Source organism: Saccopteryx bilineata, chromosome 2 (assembly GCF_036850765.1).
Source record: "Saccopteryx bilineata isolate mSacBil1 chromosome 2, mSacBil1_pri_phased_curated, whole genome shotgun sequence".
In the NCBI taxonomy this organism is placed as follows: domain Eukaryota; kingdom Metazoa; phylum Chordata; class Mammalia; order Chiroptera; family Emballonuridae; genus Saccopteryx; species Saccopteryx bilineata.
In genome coordinates, this window is record NC_089491.1 from 366,271,738 (window position 1) to 366,282,695 (window position 10,958).

At 53.1% G+C, this 10,958-nt stretch overlaps 1 protein-coding gene across 6 annotated transcripts in view; it reads left to right on the forward strand.

Annotated features, from left to right (window-relative positions):
* RHBDL3 (rhomboid like 3) overlaps nt 1–10,958 on the forward strand; it is a 60,507-nt gene that overhangs the window by 15,681 nt on the left and 33,868 nt on the right. For 4 of the 6 annotated variants that reach the window (XM_066263323.1, XM_066263324.1, XM_066263326.1 and 1 more), the window contains one exon: nt 5,853–6,011. The exons of 1 other annotated variant lie outside the window; for it this stretch is intronic. In XM_066263323.1, coding sequence (XP_066119420.1) covers nt 5,853–6,011 — 159 coding nt within the window. Of the gene's footprint in view, nt 1–189; nt 239–5,852; nt 6,012–10,958 lie in introns of those variants that run through there. One more of the 6 variants, XM_066263327.1, reaches the window with a different exon arrangement.

Genomic DNA, 10,958 nt, shown 5'->3' on the forward strand with positions numbered 1-10,958 from the left:
GCCTCAGACGCAGTCCCTGGAACTCTGCAGAGTAGCTTGAAAACCTCTCTAGATCAAGGACAGGGAGAGGGTCCTGGTAGAGAGAGAAAGGAATTCAAGTGCTGGGAGCTGGGACCAGATATGTTGTCATCCTAGAAATGCACTTTGTGTCGCTCACACTCAGAATTGTTTCTTACAGCTCACCTGGACCAAGGGTTATGATTCCGTGACCTGCTGCCCCTCTCCCCAGTGTCACCAGGTGACAGCACAGACCTCCCCCTTTCCTGCTTCCCTCCCCCCAGTCACGTAGAGCTGCCTCGCCCTGGCTCCGAATTTCACATCACCCTTTGAGCAAAGATGTAGACTAGATCAGCTGCCCCCCTGGCTCTGTGAGTTGGGATTTCCCTTTCCCCATCCCCTATTTGCATATGCTGTGCTGATGTGCTCAGGGGTAAGATGGGCCCCCTTACATCTCCTGGAGAAAGGAGAGTTCCTACCATGTGATTGATGGAAAAACAGAGGCCGCATGCTTAGTGATCTGCCCAAGATGGGACATCGGTTGGAGGAGGGGTTCTGGCTCTTCCCCCAACTCCTTGTCCCAGATAGGGGGAAAGGGCCCCAAGTGGCAACAATACGGAGAGAATTAGGTGGGTCCTTGTCCCAGCTTAAGTCACAAGTGCACTAGGAGGAGGTGCAGGCTGGGAGATGGAATGTATGACAAAGTGTGTGGGGCCCCAGGCTGGGGGTCACTGGCGACTTAGAGGATTAAGGGGCCAGAGGGCTGGGTGCTGGTGGGATTATAGTCCCTCAGAGTCTATCCCCACAGAGCTTCTCACAGCTCTTTTCAAGGCTGAGGCAGGTGGGCGGGAGCTGTGGGAGGGGCAGCCCCTCACTTTGTGTCCTTCTCCCTCTGCTGCCAGCATCCTTCAGGCAGGCTGAATGTGGACTTGGCCTTCCCCTCCCTCCGCAGCGCTGGGCCCTATTCAGCAGGCAGCTGCTGGGATGCTTCCGACTCCCGACTCCCCACTGGGCCCCTGCCTGCAGCCCCCTTCACAGTCTGGCTGGCCTGCCACCCCCAGACCAGCCGTAGTCAGACTGCCTCCAACCACCCAGCCCAGACCTCCTCCTGTCCCGAGAGAGCCCCACTGCTGAGTGCGAATCCAGGGTGTGAGGCTCTGGGGACAGCTTTGGGGCCTTTAGTGCGTTTTTGTTTTTTGGTTTTTTTTTAATTTTTTTAGTGAGAGAGAGAGAGGAACAGTCAGGGACAAACACAGACTGGAAAGGAGAGAGATGAGAAGCATCAACTCATAATTGTGGCACCTTTGTTATTCATTGATTGCTTTCTCATACATGCCTGGGGGGGTGGGCTCCAGCTAAGCCAGAGACTCCTTGCTCAAGCCAGTGACCTTGGGCTCAAGCCAGTGACCATGACGTCATGTCTGTGATCCCACGCTCAAGCCAGTGACCCTACGCTCAAGCTGGTAACTCTGTGTTCAAGCCAGATGAACCCATGCTCAAGCTGATGACCTCGGGGTTTTGAACCTGGGTCCTTAGTGTCCCAGGCTGACGCTCTATCCACTGTGTCACCGCCTGGTCGGGCTAGTGCATTATTAACAAGAAAATTAACAAGGAAATTTCATTGGTGTTTGGATCCCCAAAAACTCCAAGCCACTCGTATGATCTCATCGCCCGTAGCTGGCGTTGAAGGAAGTGTGCCCGCAGGGCAAACCGGGCCCCCGCACAGGGGTGTTCCCTGCTTTGCTGTGAATGAGGAGCTGGACATTGAGTCTGGATGATCCTGGGCCCAGGAGAGCACTACCCTGTGTTTGCCTCAACCCTCCCCCCTACCCATGACCCAAGGGGGCTCTACCCTGCTTGACAGATGAGGTAATTATGGCTCCAGATGGTTCCCCTGAATCACACAGAAGGGTTTTGTGGCAGAGACAGGATTGGGATTTTGCCTAGCTCCTCACAGCCCCTTTAGAAGCTCTCAGCTTCCTTCCTGGGTGACGGGACATGCCTTCCTCCTGTACACATCCTCTCTCGGGCTCTCTTTCTCCGTAGCCTCTCCCTTTGTCTCCCTCTCTGCCTCCCACCTGCCCCGTGCTCCATGCCCACTGCCGGCCTCTGCTCCTGTCCTCATCTTCCCAGGTGTTGGGGGTGGGGGGTTGGAAGGTATCCTGTGTCTGTTTGTGGAGCCCAAACAGCCGGCCCCATCCCCACCTCTCCCTCCCCGTTAGTCACCCTCTTTTATCCCTGAGGCCTCATTATTAGGGTAGCAATGACCCCCATTGTCTGGCCTGTTTGGCCATAGCACTGAAAGGTAGGGTTTTGGCAGAAGAGGGAATCTCGGCTCGATTCCAGCTCCTTCTCTGTAGTCTGCAGCCTGTAATGTGCTTGGGGCAGGACCGGCAGGCCGCAGTGGGGGGTGGGGGCTAGGGGAGCCCTAGGGCAGCCCCTGTCTCTAAGACAACAGAGGGAGCCCTGGAGGGGGGGAGAGGAGCAGGTGGTTCTTTGTCTGGAGCTGGACTGAAGGAGAGGGGCACTTGCCTGGTTTCAGCCTCTCCACCCCACTGCCCCCCAAGCCTTGAGGCAGCCCCTGGGATGGGATTGGTGTCTCTGTTCCCATGAAATGCAAAGCCATTGGGCTTCGTCACCCTGGGCTCAGGCAGGAGAGTCATGCTGTATGGCAGACCACTGCCTCCCTGCAGTGCACGTGGGGTGGGGGTGGAAGGTGGGGTTTCCCAGGACTCTGAGCCTCTTCCTCACTCCCACCCTCATCCCCCATCAGCCCACCCAGCTCGAGGGCCATGTGGAACCAAGCCAGTGAGTCCCCCATGGGAGGGCGGGAGGGGCAAAAGCACCAGAGAAGGAGGCCCTCCCTGGCTGACACTCCAGGCTTCGCTTTCATGTCTGAGCAATTAGGAGGTCAGATGATTACTTTCGGAGGATCCTTCCTGCTTTAAAAATCTCTGTTTAAGGCCTTGGCTGGTTAGCTCAGTGGTAGAGCATCAGCCTAGCTTGTGGATGTTCTGGGTTCAATTCCCAGCCGGGGCACACAGGAGAAGCGACCATCTGCTTCTCCACCCCTTCTTCTCTCCCTTCTCTCTCTCTCTCTTTCGCTCTCTCTCTCTTTTTGTTTCTTTCTCTTCCCCTCCCGCAGCCATGGCTCATTCGAGCACATTGACCTGGGTGCTGAGGATGGTTCCATGGAGTCTCCACCTCAGGCGCTGAAAATATCTCAGTTGTGAGCATGGCCCAGATGGGTAGAGCATCGGCCCCAGATGGGCTTGCCGGGTGGATCCCAGTTGGGGCACACGTGCGAGTCTGTCTCTCTATCTTCCCTCCTCTCACTTGGAAAATTTAAAAAAAAATCTGTTTAGAGTGGGCCTGTGAGAATTCTGGAGCCCCCTCCTCTCCTAGATCAGCACTCAGCTCTTTAATTCTTAGATTTTGCTTCTGAGCAGCAGGGCAGCCTCGTGGCCAAAGGTGTGTGGCAGGCAGTGGTGAACAGAGGCAGTGCTGAGCGGCCTGGGAGTGGGGCCCCGGCTCTGCCGACTGCTGCTGCGGTGCTCATTGTCCCGCGCCTGTTTCCTCATCCCTAACGAGGGGGTAATAATAGGACCTACTTCATACTGTTGTTGTAGGACATCAAAGAAATGATATACATTATGTGCTTAGACCAGTGTTTGGCTCCATGAAAACACTCAACAAATATTAGGTGGGTTTTTTTTTTAATTTATTCATTTTAGAGAGGAGAGGGAGACAGAGAGAGAGAGAGAGAGAGAGAGAGAGGAGAGAAAGAGGAGGGGGAAGGAGCTGGAAGCATCAACTCCAATATGTGCCTTGACCAGGCAAGCCCAGGGTTTCGAACTGGCAACCTCAGCATTTCCAGGTCGACGCTTTATCCACTGCGCCACCACAGGTCAGGCCAAATATTAGGTATTTTTATTCTTAAAGGTCTTTGTGGAACAGGAGTAGCTGAGTTTTCTAAAATGCTCTATCCTGGGAACCACATAGGTGTTATTCCTGAAACCTGGTGTTTGGGGTTGAGGGTGGGGACCCACCCAGATTTTTAAGTGGGCCTCCTTAGAGAGGGCCTCTCTCGTTGAGTCCTGGGGAGAACTGAAATAGCCGTGACTGATGCCTCTCGGCCAGTTCTCCCTGGTTGCCGTAGAAGTGTTGCATACAGAGCAGCCTTCCCAGAATAGTCTTCACTGACCTTATCTAGAAGGGGGAACTGTGGGTTTGGCCTTCTGGGCTCCCTTGTCATGCACATGTGGACATGGTGGTGTCTGATTGCCTTTTAAACTCTCAGCAACCTGTGAGAAAGCAATCAATGAGCAACTATGTGTCGCAATGCCCAACGAAAAACTAATGATTGATGCTTCTCATCTCTCCATTCCTGTCTGTCTGTCCCTGTCTATCCCTCTCTCTGTCTCTGTTTAAAAAATAAATAAAGTGAGAGGAAAGTATGTCAGTTCTATTTTGCTAATTAGAGTTGGTTCTAGTAGGGCAGGAAGGTTTCTTGGTGTCTTGGTCTCTAATGTTAAAGATAGTGGGTTAGGCCTGACCTGGGGTGGTGCAGTGGGTAAATGGGAAGCTGAGGTTGCCGGTTTGAACCCCAGGCTTCCCAAGTCAAAGCACATATGGGAGTTGATGCTTTCTGCTCCTCTCTCTGTCTCTCTGTACCCTCTCTAAAATGAATAAATAAAATCTTAAAAAAAATAAATTTTAAACTCTCAACAACCAATGAAATAAATAAACTACAATCTCAGCATCCCACTGCAGTGTCTCCAGGCTGCAGAGAACTTGCGTGGGGAAGCGCTTGTGCCCAGGAAAGCTCTCAACATCCACAGGAGATGGTTAGCGTCATTTCCTAGCAGGGTGGGTGCTGTGGGGGGACCCTGGGTGGGTTCTTCGAGGAAAGGGGGGCTGTGGAAGAGAAGCAGAAAGGTGATGGGTTTCTCTGGGAGAGACGAATAAAAAATCTTTTTCTAAATGAAAACTGATGAGACGTCCTTGGAAAATTAGCACCCTTCTACTCATCCGAACCTGCACTGTTTATTCGCCCAACAAATCTTGATCGAGTGCTGATTTTTCCGGGCTCCATGCTCGGTACCAGGGGTGTGTTGTGACGCCGCCTTCGAGGAACTGGCCATCCAGTGAGGGGTCAAAAGTAGACAAGTGGAGAACATTGTGGGGTCGGGGCTGAAGGTCTGTCCAAGGTGCAGCGTGTGTCTGAGGGGAGCCTTCCTGGAGCCCAGGGCATCCGAGGAGCTGGGAAGGGTGAGTCAGAGTCTCTGGGGAAACAAGGGAGGAAGGCATCCTAGGCAGAGGGAGCCGTGTGTGCAGAGGTGCCAAGGGCAAAAGGGCGATGCCAACAAACAAAACACTGAGCACTGCCTTTGGAGAGCCCTGTCCTGCCATGCCCTGCGTATGGGTACAGGCACAGGAGGGCAGCAGCCGGATGCCCAACTGGAGACCAGGCTGTGCTCCCTGCTCCTGGACCTCAAGCATTCCCCGCCAGAGCCTCATCTTCCTCTGCTCCTCGCCTTCCCATTCCCGCTTTCCTCTCGGCTGGGGAGCAAGTGTGGACAGGAGGGGATTTAACTTCTCTGAGCCTTAGGTTCCTTATCCACCCGCCAGACGTTGGATTCAGTGATCTTGAAGGTCTCCAGGGCCTTCTAGGATTTTAAGTGGTTGTCCAAGCCCCTGGAGGTCTCGGGAATATCCCAGACTGCCTGGGCCTCTGTTGGCAGAGGGCCGGGGACAGAAGCCAGTGAGTGGTGATGGAGATGGGGAACCTGTGGCAGTGCTGAGAGGGGGGTGGACGCCCTCTGACGCCCTGCTTGTCTGTGCTTCTCCCTCAGTGTGACCCTGGGAACACGGGCTACATCAGCACAGGCAAGTTCCGCAGTCTCCTGGAGAGCCACAGCTCCAAGCTGGACCCGCACAAAAGGGAGGTGCTCCTGGCTCTGGCCGACAGCCATGCGGATGGGCAGATCAGCTACCAGGATTTTGTCAACCTGGTGAGCGCTCTGGGGCCCTTGCCGCTGGGAGGGGCCTTCCTGGGGGTTGTAGCTTCCCTTTTGTTTTTTATTATTTTATTTTTTTCATTTTTCCGAAGCTGGAAACGGAGAGGCAGTCAGACAGACTCCTGCATGTGCCAGACTGGGATCTACCTGGCATGCCCACCAGGGGGCGATGCTCAACCCTTCTGGGGCATCGCTCTGTTGCATCCAGAGCCATCCTCAGCGCCCGGGCCATCTTTGCTCCAATGGAGCCTCGGCTGCGGGAGGGGAAGAGAGAGACAGAGAGGAAGGAGAGGGGGAGGGGTGGAGAAGCAGATGGGCGCTTCTCTTGTGTGCCCTGGCCGGGAATCGAATCTGGGACTCCCGTATACCAGGCCGACGCTCCACCGCTGAGCCAACCGGCCAGGGCCTGTGGCTTCCCTTTTGGACGATTAAAGCCCACAGTCTTGAAAAAGTCTAGGCTTCAGCAGGGTATCACCAGGGACCCAGTTTCTCTAACTCTCAGTTCTGCATTCTATCAGCCCATACTTGGGGAAGCCTCTGGCGATTCCAAACCCTCCTATTGTGGCAACGAAGTGGCTGCAGCTGTTCCAGCCCTCACACCCTCAGGCCTTGCCATTCAAGAGAGACAGGGACTCTTTTCTTTTCTTTTCTTCTGATGAACATGTCTTTCTACTTACTTAGAGCTTTGATTTCTTTCACTGGATTTTTTTTTAAATTAAGTGAGAGGCAGAGAGGCAGATAGACAGACTGACTCCCGCCTGCAGCCGGACCGGACCTGGTATCCACCTGGCAAGCCCCTACAGGTTGATACTCCACCCTTCTGAGGCTTCTGCTCTGCTGCTCTTTTCAGTGCTGAGGGGAGGCCATAGAGCCGTCCCCAGCACCTGCGGCCAGCTTTGCTCCAATGATTCGAGCCATGGCTTGTGGGAGAAGGAGAGAGAGAAAAAAAGAAGAGGGAGGGGTGGAGAAGCAGATGGGCGCTTCTCCTGTGTGCACTGACCGGGAATCGAACCCGGGACTTCCACACGCCAGGTCAATGCTCTACTGCTGAGCCAACTGGCCAGGGCCTCATTGGCATTTTGTGGTTTCAACATAACATACTTTGTTGTTAGGTTTATACCTAAGTATTTTAGTTTTGAAGTTTTAAAAAAAGGTTATTGTTTTTAAATTTTTTCATTTCCACGGGTATATTTCTAGTACATGGAAATCTAATGGGCTTCTTATTGTGTGTGTGTGTGTGTGTGCGCGCGCGCGCACGCGCGCATGTGCCTGTGCTCTCTACTTGGAACTTCCTTCTCTATGTTATCATTTATTTTTATTAATTGGATTTATTGGGATGACATTGGTTTGCAAAACCATTCAGGTTTTAAGTGTACCATGCAGTACATTGCCGTCTGCGCCCTGCACTGTGCACCCTTTGCCCCAAACAAGGTCTCTTTCCGTCCCCACTGTCTGCCCCACTCTGCCCGCCTCCACCTTGCCCCTACCCCCTTTCCCTCTGGCTGCGGCCACCCTGAGGTCTGTGTCTGTATGTTATGTATCTATGTTTTTTTAGCTCATCCCTTCACAATCTTCCGTCCAGTCTCCTAGCCCCCGCCTCCCCAGAGGGACTCTTGTTGTGGTTAGTCCCACACGAGGGATTTCCTCCCTTCTGTTGGCCCAGGTTGGGTCATTTGGGATGTGTAGATTGACTCAAACCAATCAGTTGCCCACCTCTGGAGCTGGAAGTGGGGACAGTTCCACCGAAACAAAGGGCTAGGAGTGGAAGGTGGGAGGTTATCACTGGCAGGAGAGGAGCTGGGAGTAGATGTTGGGAGGATCGGGCCAGACCTCTCCAGCAATAGTGTGGTACACGAGCTCATCAGACCTACTGGCAGATGTCTTGCATTGTTGGAGGGACTGGAGACAGGAAGCCCATGAATCGTGCCGACGGGTCTGGTGTGTTAGAGTAGGGACTTCCCCCTCACTGGAGGTACTGCTGTGTTATTACGAGGGTGACATTGGGCCGGGGTGGATGGGATTAAGCGGGAAGCCTTTTACCTGCCATGGGATGGCTGGGATGTCCCTGGAACCTGCGTGAACTAACAGGATGTTTGCAAGGCTGGAGTCTGCTCTTGGATTCCCTGTTGAAGTGGAAACAGAGGCCTCTCCTCTGTCACCATGGAAGGGATGAGAGTGAAATGACTGGTGTGAAGTTCCCTGGTGTGGGTGATGGGGGAGCCAGTACCACTCGTACCTGTCACTGGGCCAGGTGAGCGCTCTGATGTGGATGCCCAGACTTTGGACTTGTATTAATTGCCTCTTGGCTGAGGACCTGCCTTTGCCCAGAGGTTAACATGAGTGCAGGGAGCAGTGGTAGGGCTTTAGGATTCTCCTGCTCAGAGTGGGCCCAGGGGGCAGACCTTCCAGAGGGCAGGGCCCGAGCTGAGCTCTGAGGGGTGGGGCATAGGCACTGGAGGTGAGCCCTATGACTTAGAGAGCCCAGCGGTGCCACCGGAGACCAGGCCCTGGGTTTGAGCCTGCACAGGCTCCTTCACAGCCCCAGCGCAGGCACGTTTGCCGTGTACCCCACTCAGTCCCAGGGCAGAGTGAGGGCATGGTGAGGCCCATGACATGCTTCTCTCCAGCAAGTGGTCCGTGGGGTCCTCTGCATGAACTCACAACGGCAGGTTGCTTATCCCTGTTGGGATATCTACAAGTTCTGAGCTGGGGTGGCCAGCTATAGCCTGGATTCATGTGAGCAGGGCTTCCCTGGAGACCATGACTGAGAAAGGGTAACGAAGGGGGAAGCTCTGAGTAGGACAGGGAGCTCAGGGCCTGGAGCCAGGCAGACCTGGGTCCCACCCCTGGCTCCGCCTTTGCCGCTCACTGGGAAAGCTCCTCTGAGCCTGGGCCTTCCCATTTGTAAAAATAAGCCAAAAGATGCCTTCTTTGGGGTTGTTGCAAGGATTAAACAAGATGAAGTATTTGAAAGACTTTGTTGTCTATAGTAATGTTCTTCTAGCAGGTGAACTCTGCATCTTTTGGGATGCGGATCTTTCTCACCCCCACCGAGGCAGGATGAACCAACCTTACTCAGAGCCCCACAGTGCTTTGCAAGGCCTCGCTTATAGCACAGACCACATTATACAGTGTGTCCGTAAAGTCATGGTGCACTTTTGACCGGTCACAGGAAAGCAACAAAAGACGATAGAAATGTGAAATCTGCACCAAATAAAAGGAAAACCCTCCCAGTTTCTGTAGGATGATGTGGCAGCATGTGCGCATGCGCAGATGATAATGTAACACTGTATACAGCGGAGCAGCCCATGGCCATGCCAGTCGAGATGTGGACGGTACAGAGGAAAGTTCAGTGTGTTCTGTGGCTCGCTAAATTCAAATTCGTGACCAAAGTGCAACGTGAATATCGGCGCGTTTATAATGAAGCACCACCACATAGGAATAACATTACTCGGTGGGATAAGCAGTTGAAGGAAACTGGCAGTTTGGTGGAGAAACCCCGTTCTGGTAGGCCATCAGTCAGTGACGAGTCGGTAGAGGCTATACGGGATAGCTACCTAAGGAGCCCTAAAAAATCTGTGCGTGAGCCCACATCAAACTGCACTGAATAGGTATGAAACTGGGAGAGTTTTCCTTTTATTTGGTGCAGATTTCACATTTCTATCATCTTTTGTTGCTTTCCTGTGACTGGTCAAAAGTGCACCATGACTTTACGGACACACTGTATTACAGCTGAGTGGCCAGGGTTGTCACGTATGGGCATGCAGGATGCCTGGCTGAGGGATGAATAGGGACTGAAGCCTGGCCTGGGCTTTGTTCACCAAGGCCTGGGATGGCTGCATCCGTCTGGAAGAAGAGGACCCCTTATCTCATTGGCATAAAAGTAAAACTTGCATGGATTCCACAGTCAGGCAGGTCTGGATTTGAATTCTGACTCTGTGATTTACTAACTAGGGGTCCTCGAGATACTGTTCTCTCCAAGCTCTGGTCCCCATCTTTATAAGTGGGGATAATACCATGCACCAGAGAACTAAGATGACACCCTCTTTTTATTTATCTAGTTTTAAAATTCATTTTAGAGAGGAGAGAGAGAGAGAGAAAGGAGGGAGGAGGAGCAGGAAGCATCAACTCCCATATGTGCCTTGACCAGACGAGTGCAGGGTTTTGAACCAGCAACCTCAGTGTTCCAGGTTGATGCTTTTATTCACTGGGCCGCCACAGGTCAAGCTGAGACCCTCCTTTACTGCTGTTACACCTCTGTCTCTCCTTACAAGCTCTGTGAGGCCCAAGACCGTGGCTTCTGCTGCACCCGGCCCAGTTGTAGGTACACCCAGGGTGCAGGTGCATGGTGAGCATGTGTGTGCTCTCTGTGTTTCTCCTGTACTCACGCTGAGCCCATCCCACCACGGATACTCAGGGCACAGCCGTGGGTGTATCTGAGTGTATGAGTAGGGCACGCCTGTGTACATATGCATACTTGGAGATCAAGAGAGAGGATGGGAAGAGTGGCTACAAGATACTTCCCAGTGTGATTCTGCCTTGGGCTTGAGTGAACAGGGAGCCCCAAGCCCTACTGCACTGACAAGTTCCATGCTGCTAGGTAGAACCAGACCCAAGCTTTGTAGGCATGGAAGAGATGAGAATAGGGAATCTTTAGAAGGGGTTCATCTGGGAAGGCCTGCTGGGGCTTTCTTTAGCTAGGTTTTTTTTTTTTTCAATTTGAAGTGTGGGTCATGCAGACAGGAAGGGATAGAGATGAGAAGCATCAACTCATAGTTGTGTCACTTTAGTTGTTCATTGATAGTTTTCTCATACATGCCTTGACCAGGGGGCTCTAGCCAAGCCAGTGACCGCTTGCTCAAGCCAGCGACCTTGGGCTCAAGCCATTGACCTTGGGCTCAAGCCAACGACCTTGGGCTCAAGCCAGCTACCTTAGGCTTA